We start from the raw sequence: 20,323 nt of genomic DNA, 5'->3' as shown, positions 1-20,323 counted from the left end.
AATGATGGCATGGGCTTTTAATCTCAACTATGAAGAGGTTAATGACCAGGCTCCTTGGCCTAATCAGCAAGATCCAAGTCTAGTGAGAGAGTTGCCTTTGAGATGTCTTGGTAGGCAAAGAAACTTTCCTTTACCTATTCAGGTAGTTTCTAACTTAATTACCCTGTGGTAATTATGTGCATGCAAGTGTGTGTGCATGTGCAAACGTAAATACACAAATAAATAAACTTTTGATTTTAAAAACTACTTAACATTTTCAGTTAATCATTGTGTAGTAGGATGGCTCCAGGTAAACTGAACACATGGAAGATATCTTATTTTCAGAGCCCTGGCTCTCTGTGCTAAGGATGACCTTGCAGTTTCTGATCCTCCAGGCTCTAGCTGGTACTCAGTTTTTATTTTATTTTTTTATTTTTTTATTTTTTATACCTAAGTCAGTGAAATGTACTTTGATAAGAATACACTTTTTTATTTGTTCATTTTTAAATTTGTAAAGTCAGTTTTCTCCTTTTACTTTTTTGTTCTTCTTTTTTGGTTTTTCAAGACAGTTTTTCTGTATGGCTTTGGAGCCTGTCCTGGAACTGACTCTGTAGAACAGGTTGTCCTCCAACTCAGAGATCTGTCTGCCTCTGCCTCCTGAGTGCTTGGATCTCCTTTCTCTTTTACAAGCGCAGGGGATCAAATTCAGGTTGGTAGACTTTTGCAGTAAACATCTTTACCTGCTAAGCCATCTTGCTGGGCCCTTCAGTGTGTTTTCTTTATATAATCAGAGGATTTGTTTTAAAATGATTTTGTAATATAGGACATGAAGTACGGAAATGGCAATGTCTTAGTAATATGGAGAATGTTTTTAATTTTACGTAGATGGGAATGATGAACAATCCCAGTCCTTATGGTTCACCATATGCTCAGAATTCTGGACAGCAGATTGGAGCGAGCGGCCTTGGTCTCCCAATTCAGACAAAGACTGTACTACCAAATAGCTTATCTCCATTTGCAATGGACAAAAAGGCAGTTCCTGGTGGGGGAATTCCCAACATGGTGAGTACGAATTTTCTTTTAGACTGTTTCTTACTTGTTTGTTTGTTTGTTTCTTTCTTTCTCTCTCTCCCTCTCCCTCCTCCCCCCTCTGTCTCCTTTCTTTCTTTCTGAGACAGAGTTTTTGAGACAGCTTTGGCTGTCCTGAAACTAGCTCTGTAGACCAGGCTGACATTGAACTCACAGAGATTGCCTGCCCCTGCCTCTCAAATACTGGGATTAAACTTGTGTGCCATCTCCGCCTGGCTCTTTGTTTTTAACATTTGTGTGCAGGTTGGGTATGTACACACATGCCGTGATGAACATGTGAATGTTAGAAGTTAGTTTACAGGAGTTGGTTTTCTCTTAACATGCATCTTGAACTGTAATCAGCTCATTATCTGGAGCCCTTTTGTGAGCATTAGAGTAGGATTTAATACAGTGGTATTATACATATTTGGAGTCTGAGATACATGATGGAGTGAATTATATGAGGGAGCGCCTCATGCCTTAGAATAGAATTTTGCTTTGCAAAATTTCCACATGGAGTTTTATTTCCTGTGCGTATTGATAAAATGTGTGCTACAGTGGGCCCCTATTCTTCAGCAGGCCTTACTGATTACTGAAGGGTAGGAAACTAGAACCTTTCTGTCCTTGAAGAAAGACTCTTGCAAAGGCTTCTACTCTTTTTTTTTTTCTTTTTTTTTCCTGGTTTTTCGAGACAGGGTTTCTCTGTGGCTTTGGAGCCTGTCCTGGAACTAGCTCTTGTAGACCAGGCTGGTCTCGAACTCACAGAGATCCGCCTGCCTCTGCCTCCCGAGTGCTGGGATTAAAGGCGTGCGCCACCACCGCCCGGCCAAGGCTTCTACTCTTAAGGATCAAGTATACTAATTTTATTTGCTTTAGTATAATAAAGTAATTTCTCTCAAATTAATCCTTTTGTTTCTCTCTGTTGGGATGAAACCCATTGCACATTTGGTTACTGTTAAACTTCATTGAGCAGCATTATAATTAACAATTTTCACCTGTTTAAAAATATCTACTAAGGACACTTTCTGTAAGTTTAAGCCAGCCATGTCTACCCAGCAAGTTCCAGGCAAGCCAGGGCTAAGGTCACTTAGGGGACATGTAAGGTGTGGTACGGCACACCGTTAATCTCTGAAGGCAGAGACAGACAGGTGGATCTCTTGTGATTTGGTTCCAACAATTTCTAGTTGTGAATTTGAATTTAATAAAGGAATTTGTTTTTAACCTTTTGATAATTGTCTTAGAGTAATTTTATTTGGCTTTTTACATGTTTTAGTATTTGTGTTGTGTTCATTGCCTGTATTTTAAAAAGTTTGTTAAGATTTAAACATACAAAGATAAAACATGTCCTCACTGTCCTAAGATACTTTTTTTTTTTTGGAAAAGCATTTTCTTTTGGACATGGTGGCACATGTCTTTAATTCCAGTTTGTTTTTTTTTAAGGAATTTTTGTTTATGTGTATATGGATGTGTCCTGTTTTCATGGGAGTGTCCAAGTAGGCTAGAAGAGGGTCTTGATCTTTTAGAACTGGAGTTAAAGGTGTTAGTGAGCTGTGGACATGTGACTATGAATTGAATTTGGGTCTCTGGAAGAGCAAGCTTTAAAGCATCTCTCAAGCCCCTATGTGTTTTTTCAGGCAGAGTCTGGTTATAGTCTGGCTTCAAACTTGCTGTGTAGCAAAGACTGGCCTTGAATTCTGGATCTCACCCTATGGGTTTCCAGTACCGAGAATGTGTAGTTTACCTGTTCTTCATTTTTGCTTAGTTCTCTGTTTTTTATACATACTTTGACTATTATTGAGAGTTGTTGTAATTATTTTTACTGCATTAAGCATCCTGATAATAGGGGTTATCATGTATTTATTGAATTGTTTCCATCCAAATTAAAAAATGAAGTCTGGCATATGGTAAATAACCGAGAAGGGTTTAATTTGAAAATATCTAGTCCTTATTAAAAGATAGCACACAAATCTTTGTCATCTCTTTTAGGGTCAGCAGCCACCCTCATCGGTCCAGCAGCCAGGCCTGGTGACTTCAGTTGCCCCTGGGATGGGTTCTGGTGCACACACAGCTGATCCAGAGAAGCGCAAGCTCATCCAGCAGCAGCTTGTTCTCCTTTTACATGCTCACAAGTGCCAGCGCCGGGAGCAGGCCAATGGGGAAGTGAGGCAGTGCAATCTTCCCCACTGTCGAACAATGAAAAATGTTTTAAACCACATGACACACTGTCAGTCAGGCAAGTCCTGTCAAGGTGAGTAGCCTTAGGGTGATGTCATTATGGTCACACATATATTCTTTCACCAAATACATGAATTTGCTTCCCTTCCTTTATAAACAAATTATATTCCAGGTGCATCCCAGACCAATAAAACCACAGCTTCTTGGTGTACATTTGCTTATTTATGCTCTTCCTAGCGATTAAAATCTGGACCATAAGCATGTTAGATGAGCACTTTATTGCTGAGCCATGTTTCTACTCCTGAATTTGCCAGAAGTCACTGATTAGGCTGATCTAGGTATCAGCTAGGTTGTTCTGGGGATTCATTGTCATCAGCTCTCAAACATTGGGGTTAACATGATTGACAATTTGAGCACTAGAGGTCTGAACTCTGGTCCTCATGCTTACACAGAAAGCCATTGACTCACTTTACAATTTGAACATTCCTCATTTGCCTGTCATAATACCTTTAAAAAGCTATTGTCTGGATGAAATACAATTTACTGAATTTCACTGAAAGATTTCTTTCAGTGAAAGAATCTTGATTGTATTCTATTACGGAAATGAAGATAATTGGTGTGTAACAACAAAAAGATATTTAAGTGAGTAGGACATAGTAGGATTGGAAATTGTAAACATTTTTTTCCCAATTAAATGTTTTATTTACAACGTAGTCTCACATGACTTTTCTAAAATAGCACAACATGTCTAAAATTCAGTGTCAAGGATATTGTTTCTAATTACACAATAAACCAAGGCAAGACATATTTATTAAGGTTAATATTTAAGAGATATAATTGTCCTTAGGCAAATACAGAACTAGCAGTTTTAGGATCACTTACTGACCGAATACTTGGGCACGTTCTATTTTTAGTATTTTATATGAATGACATCATTATTTATAGTTTTTTTTCCTGCCTCTTGAAATAAGGTTCTCCTTATTTTCCAGGTGGCCTCAATTTTTTTAATTTTTATTTATTTTATTTTTTAAATATTTATTATGTATACAATATTCTGTCTGTGCGTATGCCTGCAGGCCAGAAGAGGGCACCAGACCTTATTACATATGGTTGTGAGCCACCATGTGGTTGCTGGGAATTGAACTTAGGACCTTTGGAAGAGCAGGCAATGCTCTTAACCTCTGAGCCATCTCTCCAGCCCCTCAAATTTTTTTTTTATTGATATTCATTGAGCTCTACATTTTTCTCTGCTTCCCTCCCTGCCTCTCCCCTCCTCCAATCAAACCTCCCCCAAGGTTCCCATGCTTCCAATTTACTCAGGAGATCTTGTCTTTTTCTACTTTCTATTTCCCACGTAGATTAGATCTATGTAAGTCTCTCTTAGTGTCCTCACTGTTGTCTAAGTTCTCTGGGATTGTGGTTTGTAGGCTGGCTTTCTTTGCTTTATGTTTAAAAACCACCTATGAGCCGGGCGGTGGTGGCGCACGCCTTTAATCCCAGCACTCGGGAGGCAGAGGCAGGCGAATCTCTGTGAGTTCGAGGCCAGCCTGGTCTACAAGAGCTAGTTCCAGGACAAGCTCTAAAAAAGCTGCAGAGAAACCCTGTCTCGAAAAACAAAAAACAAAAACAAAAACAAAAAACAACAACAACAACAAAAAAAACCAAATAAAAACCACCTATGAGTGAGTACATGTGATAATTGTCTTTCTGGGTCTGGGTTACCTCACTCAAAATAATGTTTTCTAGTTCCATTCATTTTCTTGCAAAATTCAAGCTGTCGTTATTTTTTCTGCTGCATAGTACTTCATTGTGTAAATGTACCACATTTTTCTTATCCATTCTTTGATCCAGGGGCATTTAGGTTGTTTCCAGGTTCTGGCTATGACAAACAACGCTGCTATGAACAAGGTTGAGCACATATCCTTGTGGCACGATTGAGCGTCCTTTGGATATATACCCAAAAGTGGTATTACTGGGTCTTGAGGAAGGTTGTTTCCTAATTTTCTGAGAAATCACCACACTGATATCCAAAGGGGTTATACCAGCTTGCATTCCCACCAGTAATGCAGAAGTGTTTTCTGTGAAGCTTGTTTTTGTAAAAGTTTCTATTTTGTGATATTTGGTAATTGATTTGTTCTAGCATAGCACAGCTCAGGTAGTGCTGTTGAAGGCTTTGTGTGGGCAAATACCCAACACAATACAGTTTTACCTAATAGTTTTATGTGTAGCATCACTTTTATGGGTATGTGTTTTTTTGTGTTATAGCTTGGAATATCTTTATTTATGAGAGGTACCACACACATCTGGAGCAACTTTTAATTAGTTGACTTACTCCTGTAAAGAAAACGTGAAATTCTCTCTCTCTTTTTTTGGTTTTAGTGGCACATTGTGCATCTTCTCGACAAATCATTTCACACTGGAAGAATTGTACAAGGCATGATTGTCCTGTGTGTCTTCCTCTCAAAAATGCTGGGGATAAGCGAAATCAACAGTGTAAGTGTTTGAATCTTGCTGATTTATAACCAAGCTTGAGAAGTACACTAGTACCGTTTGATAGAGTTAAGATACTGCTTGATTATGTGACACTAGTGACCAAAACTGGTCCTTTAATGTCATACTGAATAAAAGGTTTTCCCTCTATAAATTAGTAAAAACAGAAGTCAGTGTGCTGTATCTTTAAAAACATCAGTAGGTGAATGTGTACTTTTTTTGCCTCTCTTTGAGAGAGTCTTAACTATGTAGCCCACGTTGCCTTGAACTTGCTGTCTTTTTGCCTTAGTCTTCTGAGTGCTGGGATTACAATTGTGTACCATCATGTACAACTTAGTCTTGACTTTAAAATTTTCGAAATTGAAGTATCATTGTTTTGGCATTGAACAGCTTATTCTTACATACTTGCGGCCAGGTAGATCATTTGAATTTAAACAAAACAAAAAACAAAAATGGCTGAACTTTTTTGTTTTTTAAGACAGGTTTCTTTTTCTGTGTAATAGCTCTGGCTATTCTGGAACTAGCTCTTGTATGCCAGGCTGGCCTGGAACTCACAGAGATCTGCTTGCCTCAGCCTCCTATGTGCTGCGATTAAAGGCATGCACCACCTCTCCCTGACCTTTTTTTTTTTTTTTTTTTTTTTTTTTTTTTTTTTTTTTTTTTTTGGTTTTTCGAGACAGGGTTTCTCTGTGGCTTTGGAGCCTGTCCCGGAACTAGCTCTTGTAGACCAGGCTGGTCTCGAACTCACAGAGATCCGCCTGCCTCTGCCTCCCGAGTGCTGGGATTAAAGGCGTGCGCCACCACCGCCCGGCTCCCTGACCTTTTTAAAGCTATGTTTTTTTGTGTGCATGTGTGAATTTTTATTTTATAAAATAAAATATTATGAAATGAAGATAATGAGATCGTTCTCAGAGAAAAGTAATAAGTAAACATACTACATTTAAAAGTACTGCTACCACATTCTAAACATTTAGTACATATAAAGCATGTATCTAGAATATTTTTCAAAAGACCATTTGGAGACATGGTCTATGATACTAAGATTCTTCAGTAATTGAAACTTTATAAAAAATTCATTAAGCATTTTAGTCTCTTTTTCTTACTAATGATAGTATTCTGATACTGTGTCTTTTGTCTTTTCTAGCAATTCTTTCTGGAGCACCAGTTGGGCTTGGAAACCCTAGCTCTCTAGGAGTGGGTCAACAGTCTACCCCTAGCCTAAGCACTGTTAGTCAGATTGATCCCAGCTCTATAGAGCGGGCCTATGCTGCACTTGGACTACCCTATCAAGTAAACCAGATTCCACCACAACCCCAGGTACAAGCAAAGAATCAACAAAGTCAGCAGTCTGGGCAGTCTCCCCAAGGCATGCGACCCATGAACAACATGAGTAAGTTCCTCGTCTAGTTCAGAGGTGATGTGGTTAAGTCTGTAATGTTGTGTATAAATGAAGATTAATGTAGGCATTACATTAATGCCTCTCCCCTCTGCCTCCCTACCTCTGTTGTCTTCCTTTGTTTTGTTTTTTACTAAATGATTTTTGGAATTAAGATAATTTTAAATTATAGCAGAAGGACATCTTTAAAATCCATATGTTGAAAGGAATTACAATCAATACTTGATACTTTGGTTATTTTCTCTTTTTCACACTTGAGATTAAATTTCCAGAAATGATCCTTTACCCACTGAGTCCATCTCATTGATCAACCCTATTTGTTCTTGCTTTTTTTTTTTCCCATTGGTTGATTTTGTTGCTGTTGTTTGTTTTTTTGAGAAAGGGATCTGGCTGTCTTGGAGTTTGTTATATAGACCAGGCTTGCCTCAAGCTCAGAGATCCTCCTACCTCTGCTTCCCAAGTGCTGGCATTAAAGGCATACACCATCACACCTGGATTAGCCAACCTTGTTTTTACAAAGTTAAATTTTTTTCCCCTTGGTGGCAGTGTTGTACACCTTTAATCCCAGCACTTGAGGCAGAGGCAGGTGGATCTCTTAGTTTGAGGCCATCTTGCTCTACAGAGAACATTCCAGTACAAATGGAATGTTGTTTCTTTGTGTAACACAAAGAAACCCATCACAAAACAAAAAATTTATGTGTATTGGTGTGTGCCTGTATGCACATGTACTTGTACTGACTATGGAGGGAGTATAGGAGGGGGTGTTGAGTCTCCCATGGTATTGAAGTTTTGAGGCTTCTGACAGGGATGCTGGGAACAACTTGAGTCTCCTGGAGTACGATCAAGTGTTCTTTTTGTTTGTTGTTTGGTCTTTGTTTCTTTGAGATAGGGTATCTACATAGCTCTGGCTGTTGTGGAACTCACTATACCAATCCAGCCTTAAATTCAGCCTCTAGTGCTGATATTAAAGGATTATACCATCATGCTAACATCCAAACGAGTGTTCTTAACCTCTGAGTCTTTTCTCAGTCCTACCCTTTTCCATATATTTTATATATGAGTATGTTTTGTTTGCTTTTATATTTTACCACGTGCACATAGAGGCCAGAAATGGGGTGGCAGTATTCTGGATTATAGTTTCCATGTGGGTGCTCTTACAGTCTTCAATCTCTCTCTCTCTTTTTCTTTTTCTTTTAGTATTTTTATTTACATGTATATATGTGTGTCCATCCATGTCCATGTGTGCATGTGAATGTGGGTGCCCTTAATAGGTCAGAACTGTTGAATCTTGAGTTACATTACAGGTTCTTGTGAGCTATCTTACATGGCTGCTAGGAATCAGATGGGCGAGTCTCTTAGGGATCTTAACATTGAGCCATATCTCTCTAGCCCTGCTTTGTATCAGTTAGTTTATTGTCTTTGATTTTTCAGCATAGGGTTTCTCTTTGTATCTCTTGACTGTTCTGGAACTCACTCACTAGACTAAGCTGGCTTCAGAGATACGCTTGCCTCTGCCTACCTGGGATTAAAGGCATGTGCCACCACCACCTGGCAAGACTCTTTTCTTGATTAGCCTGGAGCTCACTCATTGACTAATTGGCTGAGCAGTAAGGTCTGGAGTCCACCCCTTTTGGTACTAGGGTTACATTTGAGCACCGTCAAATCCATGTTTTATGTATGTGCGTGAGATCCTGGATTCTGGTCCTCATGCTAGTATAGCAACACTGCCAATTGAGCCTTTTTTCCCCCCAGCTCCCGTGCCTCTTTTTTTCTTACTGGTTCGTAAGGTTGTCCCATGTGCCAGTTTTTCTGTGTTGTTAATTGCATTGCTAAATGTATGTGCTATTTTTTTTTTAATTTGACATTTTTTTTCACTTGGTTTATGGCATTCATTGTATGGTGACTATTTTTTTTTCTTTCCCTCCTTTGCTTTGTTTTGCTTTAGGTGCTAGTCCCATGGGTGTAAATGGAGGTGTAGGGGTTCAGACGCCGAATCTTCTTTCTGATTCCATGTTGCATTCGGCCATAAATTCTCAAAAGTAAGTTTGTGTCTTACTCCCTTCAAATACTTGAAAATTCCTTGAGTTTTTTATTTATTTTCTTTGATTTACAGATAACTTTTAGGAAGGAAAATGCCCTAATTTGGCATTTGTATCACTTACATGAGTTAAACTATACCCCTCCATCCCATTCTTCAATGATGGATACTATCAGAACTCTGCAAGTGTATAAAGTTTTCAAAGAATATGTTTCTTTTTAATGTTATTTTAAGCCAGTGTTCAAGGTTCTTGGTGTGAGGTAGTGTGTCCATATGTCAAAACAGCCTGGTGACGTGAGTTGGAGTTTCAAATACAAGAGTTCCTTCCTCCTCGTCCTTCATAAGGAAATGTAACACTTACTGAGTTACACATACAAACAACGTATAGTCTCATACATATGCCTCTTAAATACTCAGTAGTCACCATTCATGGCAGTAGTTACTGTTGTCTCTAGTTAAGTGAAGCCTGTTTCCAGTACTAAAACTGTTTGCCACCCATTCTTAAAGCCCAATGATGAGTGAAAATGCCAGTGTGGCCTCCTTGGGTCCTTTGCCAACAGCAGCCCAGCCATCTAGTACTGGAATTCGGAAACAGTGGCATGAAGATATTACTCAGGATCTTCGAAACCACCTTGTTCATAAACTGTAAGTAAAGTGATGGCATTCACTGTTAAATGTTGTGGTGTTAATAGTGTTTCCAAAATCTAATCTTTCTCTGCTTTCTTCTCCAACTTTCTTCATGTTATTTCACAAGTCTTTCATCATTAACGTATAAATTATCCTGCCTAGTGTTAAGAAATATTAAGTAATTTTTGGGGCTCATGAGATGGTTCAGTGACTAAAGACTCTTGCTCTCAAGTTCATCCTTGGACTTATGGTAGAAAGGGGAAAACTGACTCCTGAAGATGTGTCCTGGCATTAACAGCAGTGCTGTGCTTTGAAACCACAAACAATAAATTAAACAATTTGAATAAAAAATTACTGCCAGAGTATTTGATCAGGGTGCATGAAACTCTGGTTTGAGTGCTACCATGACATGAAGTAGGTGTGATGGTGTGGCTGAAGGGTATCAGAAATTATACACATGCATGTGTAAGCTTATGCAAGTATCACATACATTTTTAGAGGTTGCCACATATCTTACTGAGAAATAGTTCAGTGGGAATCTCTTTATTTGTATTTTCAGTTAGAGTTTTTTGTAATCCCAGCTGTCTTGGAACTGGCAATACAAACTTGGTCTTGAACTTGGAGATCCTCCTGATGCCTGTTGAGTACTGAAATTAAAGGCTGTGGCTACCACATCCAAGTTTAGAGCGAGAAACCATGATGACAAAATAGCTATCTCCTTGCTTCTCTACAAGTTGTAACAAAGTTTTAAATAATTGTTGGTTTTGTTTTGATGAGTAAATTTAAAAGAACAGAAATGTTTAAAGACAAATGATATTGGAAGAAAAGTCAGGGTTTTCTCTGTTTATGTGGCACAGTACAACTTTTACGTGTAGAACCACAAAAATCAGGGAGTATTTAATTTTATTCATGTGTATGTCTTTGTGTGAGTTTTATCCTATGTGGGTATGAGTGCATGGGGAGATCCACTAGAACTGCCTGATACTGCTGATGAGACAACAGGAACTGTTCTTAATCACTAAGTGGGCTCTCTAGCCCTCCAGAAAGTATTTTTATGGGGTGGCTTTTTGTGATTACAAAACCTCTTTTAAGGTAGGGCTGGAGAGATGGCTATGGCTCAGAGGTTAAGAACACTGGCTGTTCCTCAAGGGTTACTGAGTTTAGTTCCCAGGAATCACATGGTGTCCCACAACCATCTATAATGAGATCTGGTGCCCTCTTCTGACATACAGGCAGAACACTGTATATACATAATAAATCTTTTTAAAAATTCTTCATTTTTTAAAGTTAATATTGTTTTATATTGAAACACCAGTCTTCCTTTAATAAAATTGTTCGATAGGTATGGTGGCACAAGCTTTTAATTGTAGCACTTGGGAGTAAGAGGCAGGCGGATTACAAGACTTGCCTAGTCTACAGAGATCCAGGACAGCCAGTGCTATAGAGAAACTCTGGTTTCCCCTTCCCCCCCTCCCCCCCCCCCAAAAAAAAAAGAAAAGAAAAAAGGAAAACATGATCAAAATTAGGCACACATTGTTCTGTTGGTAAATTTTGAAAAATATAGTAAGTTAGCGTCTGGAGAGGTGACTTAAGAGCACTAGTTGCAGTGTCAAGTACCCAAACCAGCTCACCCACATGGCAGTTCACAGCTGTCTGTAACTCCAGTCCTAGTGTGTATATGATCCCATTTTCTGGCCTCTGTGGGCACTGCACACTCATGATGCAGACATACAGGTTAAAAAAAAACCCTAAATAAAATAGTGTTAGGACTTAATGGAATTAACAACTTTTTTTAAAAAAATAATTTTATATTTTGTGAATAAACCATGTCAGTATTGATAAGGGAAAACGTCACAGTATTCACAATATTGTGTATTTCTGTGGTGAATGTATATAAAGCTGACATGCCATTATAGTGGTACTATTTTATGTTCCAGTGTTCAAGCCATATTCCCCACTCCGGATCCTGCTGCTTTAAAAGACCGACGGATGGAAAACCTTGTGGCATATGCTCGTAAAGTAGAAGGGGACATGTATGAATCTGCAAACAATAGAGTGAGCATGAAGCTTTCTTCCTTTTCTGAAGTGGGCTGGTTGATTGTAGTTGGTTGTTTTTTGCTCTTTGTTCTTTGGCTCTTTGCCACCCAGCTCCTCAACCACACTTGAAGATGTAGTTTTTCTTATAAATCCAGCCTTAGGTTGTCTAATTTCTAGCCATCTTTTCTTAAATTATTCCATCTATCTTTAGCCTCTAGACTCTGTCTTTCAATCATTAATGTACATACACACAAGAATGACAGAGTTTCTTTGAGTTTCCTGACTATCCTGGAACTAACTGGAGGTCTGGCCTCAAACTCAGATCCAACTGCCTCTGCCTCCCTAGTGCTGGCATTAAAGGTGTGTGCTACCATGCACAGTTTATATTTTCTTTCTTTTTTTTTCCCTCTGTAGCTTTGGAGCCTGTCCTGGAACTAGGTCTTTTAGACCAGGCTGGCCTTGAACTCACAGAGATCCACTTGCCCTCTGCCTTTGCCTGTGCTGGGATTAAAGGTGTGTGCCATCACCGCCTGGCCTACATTTTCTTATAATGCGTTTTACTAATACATTAATTTGAAAAGCTGCTTATTGTTAATAGTTCTGGGCTGAGTTGTATAGAACGTGTTTTGTCAAGTAGTGATTTCTCTGCATTAAATTGAATGTTTAATGCAGGGGTTAAGAGCACTGGCTGCTCTTCCAGAGGACCTGGGTTCAATTTCTAGCACCCACATGGCAGCTCACACCTGTTTGTAACTCCAGTTTCTGGGCTTCCGACACCCTCACACAGATATACATTCAGGCAAAACACCAAAAGAAGGCAGTAAATGTATGTCATTCTTTCTGTACCCTATAAATTGCCAGTTTGTGTTTTGTAAATAAAAAATTTATAGAAGTTACATTTTAATTTTTAACTTCATAGTAAAATTGCTAATTACATGTTATTGCAAGTTGAGTTCATTTATTAATGACTTATACGTTATAGTCTTCATAATTTTTTATCCTTTTTTTTTGTTTTTTGAGAATGATTTCTCTGTATCCACGATTGTCCTGCAACTCACTTTGTAGGGCAGCCTCTCCCTCTACAGCCAAGTTTAGTTCTTGTCTGCTCTTTAAATGGTTCAGTTTTTCTGTTAATTCTATTTCTGTTTTCTCATCTTAAATTTTATTTCTAGGCGGAATACTACCATCTCCTCGCTGAGAAGATCTATAAGATCCAGAAAGAACTAGAAGAGAAACGGAGGACTAGGCTACAGAAACAAAACATGCTACCAAATACTCCTGGCATGGTTCCAGTTTCTATGAATACTGGGACTAACATGGGACAGCAACAGCCAGGAATGACTACTAGTAAGTACCTTTTGTTATACTTAATATAAAGAAAATAATACATCTACTTTTTAAGAAGACTATTAGGTTTCTAGGTATGATAATTGACATAACTTGATAATTTACAATTATTTTCACTGCCAAGAGAGCCTTTGAAATTGTAACACTCGAGAAATGGCAGCTTGCATGTTTTCACTGGCTTTCTTCATCATCCACCTGTCTTACATATGACAGGCACCCAGTACATATTGATAGACCAGGTAGATTCATGTTTCAGTAGAAACCTACATTCTTGTTGGTTTTTGTTATTGCTGCTGTTTTTAATGGTTTTGGGTTTTTTGTTTGTTTTGTTTTATTTTTTGGTAAAGGATGTCTTAGTGTTCTATTGCTGTAATGTACACCATGACCAGTTTTAGAGACCAGTGGGAAGCAAACCTGTGGTACTGGAGTGAGCGGGAGAGGGAGAGGGGCATGTACTTTTGAAGCCTCAAAGTTTACCCCTATGTTCTTCAACAAGACCATGCACATCACAACAAGGTCCTACTTCCTACTTCTTTCCAAATAGTTCCACTCTTTGAATGCCAAAGCATTCACATATGAGCCTGTAGGGCTATTCTCATTCAAAATACCACACAGGGTTTTTGCCCTGTAGACCAGGCTGGCCTTGAGCTCAGAGATCTTCTTGCCTCTGCCTCTCAGGTGCTGGGACTATCGGTGTGTACTTCCACCTTGTAGATCCTGGCTATCAGACTCAGGTTGCCAGGTGCAAAAGTAAGAACCTTTGTTCACAGAGCCATCTTACTTGCCCAGTGACATTCTTCTCTCTGTACCTTGTTGAAACTTGGATGAAAATTTAAGAAAATACCAAAATTAATATATTTTATTCTTATCTTAAATTTTATATTTTAAGAGGCACAAAATGAATGGCCTAATGGAGGCTCTTTCTTCATATTCTTGTCTAATTAAAATCTTTGTCTATTTAAATAAAACCTTTGTTCTTTGAGATTGAGGTTAGAGATTCTCTAAGCTATTATTAATACTTGATGGGATTTTGTAGTTTTCAAGAAACAAAGGGATATCTAACTTTTTCTACCTTCCCCTCCAGATGGTCCTCTACCTGATCCAGCTATGATCCGTGGCAGCGTGCCAAACCAGATGATGCCTCGGATAACTCCGCAACCTGGTAAGCCTGCATGTGAACATTTGGGAGGCAGGGCTAAGTGGACATTTTTAATTCAAGCTTGAGTTCCAGGCTAGTCAGCACTATAGAGTGAGACTATTTCAAATTTTTAAAATGATAAACAATGTAGTAACTTACTACATGGTATAAAATTTAGTTCAGTAACTATTAGCAATAATGCCCTAGCTTTCTGGGTGGTGATGGCACATACCTTTAATCCCAGCATCCCAGCATTCGGGAGGCAGAAGCAGGTGGATCTCTGAATTTGAGGCCAGTCTGTCTATAAGAACTAGTTCCAGTACAGGCTCCAAAAGACTACAGAGAAACTATGTGTGTGGTGGTGGTGGGGGGAAACGACAAACCAAACAAAAAGAACAACAGAAAAACCTTTCCTCCAGGCTAGAGAGAGAGAGAGCGCACAGTGGCTATCTCAGATACTGACTGCTGGTTCAGAGGACACTGGTTCAATCGCCCAGGACCCATATGACCCCTCACACTGTAATTTCACTTCCAGGGGACCTTGCATCATCATATAGACATACTTGCAGGCAAATAATGGCCTTGCTTGACTGTTGTGATGGAATCAAATTTATTCAGTTTCAATATTATTTTGTTCCTCATCAAACGAGAAGAATCATATTAAAATTTATGTCTTGTTAATAAATTCAGCAAGAGTACTGAAATGTAATATTTTGCATGTATTCACAGGTTTGAATCAGTTTGGTCAGATGAATATGCCACAGCCCCCTATTGGACCTCGGCAACCCTCTCCTCTTCAGCACCATGGACAGCTGGCACAGTCTGGGGCATTAAATCCGGTTAGTTTTACCTAAACACCTTTGAAAAAAAATCGTTTTGTTTCTTACTACTTCAAAAGCATTGTTCATCAGTGTAGCACAGAGGCAGGCGAATCTCTGAGTTCAAGGCCAGCCTGGCCTCCAAAGTGAATTTTAGGACAGCCAGGTCTGTTCACATAGAAGCTACGTCTCAAAAAAAAGACAACCAAAATGTTCATATCTGTCTAAGCAGAACACTTTTATCTGTGAATAAATTTTTTTAAAATTTATTTTGACACGGAATTTTACTATGTAGCCCCAACTGTCCTAGATCTCTGTTCTTAGACCAGCCTGACTTCAAACTCAGAGATCTTCTTGTTTCTTTCCATTTCCAGAGTGCTCTGGGATTAAAGGTGTGTGCTATCACACTGGGCTAAGCACAAAATCTGAAAGTGGAATGGCAGAAATTAGGATACAACACAGTTTATTTTTGTTTTTCTGTTTTGCCTGAAAATCCCACAGAAGAAGTCTGGGGAGATGATGTGAAAGCATAAACTGCATCCAGATTCCTAGCAGCCCATAAAAGCAAGGCTATGGTGGCACACACTTAAAACTTCAGTGCTACAACTGGAGATGGCCTCTAGCTCAGTTGCTACCTATCTGAGCCCAAAATGTGAACTCTGGATCTAATGTGAGACCCTGTCTCTAAAATGAAATGGAGGGCCTGGGACATTGCTTAGCTAATAAGAGCTTTCTTTTCCTTTTCTTACATGACATTCAGGTTCAGTTGTGCCAGCGTTGTATATGGTGGTTTATAACCATCCGTAACTTCAGTTCTAGGGGAAATGTTACCCTCTTCTGACTTCTAGGCAGCATGAGGTGCACATATATACATGAAGAGAAAACATACATATGAGAATTTTTTTATATGATAATTTTTTTTAAAAGAAAATGATGCCGGGCGGTGGTGGCGCACGCCTTTAATCCCAGCACTCGGGAGGCAGAGGCAGGCGGATCTCTGAGTTCGAGGCCAGCCTGGTCTACAAGAGCTAGTTCCGGGACAGGCTCTAGAAACTACAGGGAAACCCTGTCTCGAAAAAAAAAAAAGAAGAAGAAAAAAAAAAAAAGAAAATGATGAGGAAAGTAAGTGTGGAAGGTACCATCCTGTTCCTATGGTAGAATTTGATGAGGAAAAGCAGCTTAAGGAATAGTTTTATTTTGGCTTATGACTCCAGGGCCCAGATAGTCATAATGGCAAGCCAGAATTGGCAATAAGAGTAGGAATCTGAGAGATCACGTTTCAGCAAACAAGGAGCAGAGTGGTCAAACTGAAAAGGGATCAATAAGACTATAAACTCAGCCCATGCATACTGACATACTTTGTCCAGCAGTGCTGTATGTGCTGAAGATTTCATGATCTTCCCCAAATAGCGTCATTAGCTGGAGATCAAAGTGTTCAAATGCCCAAGCATATGGGAGAAGTTTCTCACTGATATTAATAGAGCACCTATCTAGTATCCATCTACATGCAGATTTACACATACCTCAAATTTTAAAAACAAAGCAAAAAGTATACATGGAAGTTTCTGGCCTGCCCGGTCCCACAGCTGTTTGGGCCCCCCCAAAATACAGAGGCTTATATTAATTATAAACAGTTTTGCCTTTTAGTTGAGGCTTGTTATTAACTAGCTCTTAAAACTTAACCCATGATTCTTGTCTATGTTTAGCCAAGTGGCTTGGTATTTGTCAGTGCAGCATTCTTATCTTGTTTCCTCTGCGTCTGGTTGCCCCACTTATAATTCCTGCTTGGCAGTCAGCATTTTATTAAACAAATATGAGTTACAAATCTTTAAAGCATACAAGAGCATTATTCCACAGCATTAAAATGGAAATTTCAGTTGTGAAGTTAATCCTGTAGTTGGTGGTGGAGTTTGTGTTTAATCCCAGTGCTCAGGAGGCAGAGGCTGGCAGATCTTAAGTTCAAGGCCAGCATAGCATTTCAGTGTTTAACAGCTTTTTGGTTTTTGAGACAGAGATGCTCTGTGTAGCCATGGCTGTTCTGGAACTCACTTTGTAGACCAGGCTGGCCCTGAACTCACAGAGATCTGCCTGCTTCTGCCTTGTGAGTGTTGCTCTTAAAGGTGTGTACCACCACCACCCAGCATTTAGCAGTAGCTCTTATACTTTGCTGCAGGTCCTTGCTCCTCTAAGCAGAGAACTGGATTTGCAAGAAACAGCTGCTTCCTAGTGTCTTCTTATTGCTCCTTTTGTAATCTTTTGTTTGCTTTTGCTTTTTAGTTTTTTGAGACAGGGTATCTCTGTGTAATTGCTCTGGCTGTCTGTAACTTGCTCTGTAGAATAGACTGGTCTTGAACTCACATATCTTCTGCCGCCCCAAGTTCTGGGATTAAAGGAATGCACCCCCACCCCCAGCTGTAAACTCTTTATCAGATATTCTACCAGCTTTCAATATCGGCTTCATCCTGATCTTATTGACCTACAAGTGTATGGATGCATCTGTTTCTTAAATCTTTGATTTTTTTAGCATGTGCTAGAGCTCATGAATCTGCCTCATTTTACCAGGAGTCTTATCCTTTTTAATAGATAGATGTGTGTTTTAAATTACATTTTTCTTTTGTTCTCCATATTTCTTCTAAAGATTTGGATTCATATGAAACAATTATAGAAAGGAAGTATAACAGTTTTTAGCACCTACAGGTCATGAACACCACATTCGCCAGTAGTCACATGATGATGATGATTATTGCCTGCTTTTGGCTTTTAGTAGTCTTCAGTTTCTGCTGTTACAGCACCAGTAGTAAAAGCAAAGAGCTTACAAATTTGTTTTAATTCACTCTCCAGCAGGAAGTTATTTCTTTCTTGTCAGTGTTTAAGATATGTTTGTCAAGAGAACATGTCTGGCCCTTTACTCTTGTTTCATAAGGGATTTATTGGTAGTTATGATGAGTCTATTATTCTTGACTAATTAAGTGGTTAGTTCTTCTACTTCTCATGTTTCTCCTCCCCAAAACTGTTGCCTTTTCCCTTTCTCAAACATCTTTATAGCCGAACAAGAATAATTGCTAATTATAGTAGTAGGATAATTATAATGAAACATTTGGTATTCTATGGATTATTTTTTGTTTTTGTTTTTTTTCTTCAGCCTATGGGCTATGGACCTCGAATGCAGCAGGCTTCCAACCAGAACCAGTTCCTCTCCCAGACGCAGTTTCCATCTCAAGGAATGAATGTAACAAATATGTCATTGACTCCATCCAGCGGACAAGCGCCAGTGTCTCAAGTATGTTTTTACCATTTAAATTTATTTTGGTGTGCATGTTTGCAGGTATAGGCACGCATGCCACAGGGCACACATACAGGATAACAGCATATAGTCTGTTCTCTCCTTTTTTGGGGGGGGGGTTTGAGACAGGGTTTTTCTCTAGCTTTGGATCCTACCCTGGAACTAGCTCTTGTAGACCAGGCTGGCCTAGAACTCACAGAGATCTGTCTGCCTCTGCCTCCCGAGTGCTGGGAATAAATGCATATGCCACCACCACCTGGCTCTGCTTCTACTCTTAAATGGGGTCTTCAGGTTTCCAGGTTAAAATAGCAAATACTGCTGATACCAGTTTTTATAAGTGTGCCATCCACTGAGGTTCAGAAACAGTTCATTTCTAGCCCTGTATGATTTTGAAAGGTCCCCTTTCTCTTCTTCTTTGAGGCAGGTGGATAGTTCGAGGCTAGCCAGATCTACGTAGTGAGACCACATCTCAGAAATAAAGAAGTTTGGTATTATTCTTTGTTAATAAGCACTGTTTCCTAAATAACATATGCCCTGACTTTGTAAATATATTTTTTTCAATTTAACAGGCACAAATGTCCAGTTCTTCCTGCCCTGTGAACTCTCCTATAATGCCTCCAGGGTCTCAAGGGAGCCATGTTCACTGTTCAACTCTGCCTCAACCAGCTCATCAGAATTCGCCTTCTCCTGTTCCTAGTCGTACCCCTACGCCTCATCATACTCCCCCAAGCCTGGGACCTCAGCAACCACCAGCAACAGCAATTCCAACACCTGTTCCTACACCTCCTGCTTTACCACCTGGGCCACAGCCCCAAGCTTTACTTCCCCCATCTAGACAGACACCTACACCACCAACACATCTTCCCTCCCAAGTTCAGCCTTCACTTCCTGCTGCTCCTTCTGCTGACCAATCCCAGCAACAGCCTCGCTCCCAGCAGAGCACAGCAGCATCTGTTCCTACCCCATCAGCACCATTGCTGCCTCCTCAGCCTTTAACTCCGGTAAGCAGATGTGTCTTGGAGTGTACATGGAACAAGTTAAGCTCCAGTGATGTTTCTGCACCATTTCTTGCTCTTTTACGTCATGCCTTGTCGTTTTGTCCATAGATAGAATTGAGTGTTTACTTCTTGTTTTTCCTTCATTTGATAGTACTTAGCATAGAGAAAACTCAAAGATTTTGGTTAATTTTGACTATTGTGTTCCATATGATGTTCTGAGTCCTGAAGACTCTGAGGGTAGATATTTATCATTGCTTAATTTAACACATGTAATTTGAAAAAGGAAAAGAAGGGTGAGAAAAGAAACAGCTTAAGTTTAAGTTGAGTTGCAGGGCTGATAAATGAAACTAAAAACCTATGAGTAATTCCATTGACTTCACACACACACACACACACACACACACACACACTCACTCACTGCCACTGCAGCCACCACCACCACATCACATTGTCCAAAATGTCTTGTGTCTGTCCTTGTCCCCTTGTCCCCCCCAAGGATGTCTCTGTGTAAGAGTCCTAGCTATCCTAGAACTAGCTCTTGTAGACCAGACTGGCCTTGAACTCACAGAGATCTGCTTGCCTCTGCCTACCCAGTACAGTACTGGGGTTAAAGCCATATAACAACACCAACTGGCCCTGATGTCATTTTTAAAACAGTGAGCTTCTCTGAAATAGTCATTTTTGGAACTTCCACCCCTAAACACTAACAAAACAAAACAAAGCTCAAAACGTGGTAGTTGTTTCAAGTAAAACCAACCAGCTGGCATTGACAAGTTCTGTTTAAAAAGATCCAATTAAGAGGAAGCATAGTAATGGGTCCATTGGTTAGCCCTGTGTCAGTCAGTCAGTCAGTCAGTCAGTCAGTCAGTCTGTCTGTCTGTCTGTCTGTCTCTGTCATCTATCTGCCTATTCATTCATTCATTCATCTT

The 20,323-nt window shown here is 39.5% G+C and overlaps 1 protein-coding gene across 1 annotated transcript in view; it reads left to right on the top strand.

Annotated features, from left to right (window-relative positions):
* Nucleotides 1-20,323, top strand: part of Ep300 (E1A binding protein p300) — a 66,438-nt gene that overhangs the window by 22,408 nt on the left and 23,707 nt on the right. Inside the window, exons 3-14 of the mRNA XM_038342590.2 lie at nt 865-1,041; nt 3,034-3,295; nt 5,602-5,715; nt 6,857-7,102; nt 9,054-9,147; nt 9,654-9,791; nt 11,711-11,828; nt 12,983-13,157; nt 14,242-14,319; nt 15,025-15,134; nt 18,256-18,393; nt 18,966-19,397. Of these exons, the coding sequence (XP_038198518.1) occupies nt 865-1,041; nt 3,034-3,295; nt 5,602-5,715; nt 6,857-7,102; nt 9,054-9,147; nt 9,654-9,791; nt 11,711-11,828; nt 12,983-13,157; nt 14,242-14,319; nt 15,025-15,134; nt 18,256-18,393; nt 18,966-19,397 (2,082 nt within the window). The remainder of the gene's footprint in view (nt 1-864; nt 1,042-3,033; nt 3,296-5,601; nt 5,716-6,856; nt 7,103-9,053; nt 9,148-9,653; nt 9,792-11,710; nt 11,829-12,982; nt 13,158-14,241; nt 14,320-15,024; nt 15,135-18,255; nt 18,394-18,965; nt 19,398-20,323) is intronic.

This window comes from Arvicola amphibius, chromosome 9, assembly GCF_903992535.2.
Source record: "Arvicola amphibius chromosome 9, mArvAmp1.2, whole genome shotgun sequence".
Classification (NCBI taxonomy): Eukaryota; Metazoa; Chordata; class Mammalia; order Rodentia; family Cricetidae; genus Arvicola; species Arvicola amphibius.
Note: the sequence above shows the minus strand (reverse complement) of the source record. Positions and strands in the feature narration are given on the sequence as shown.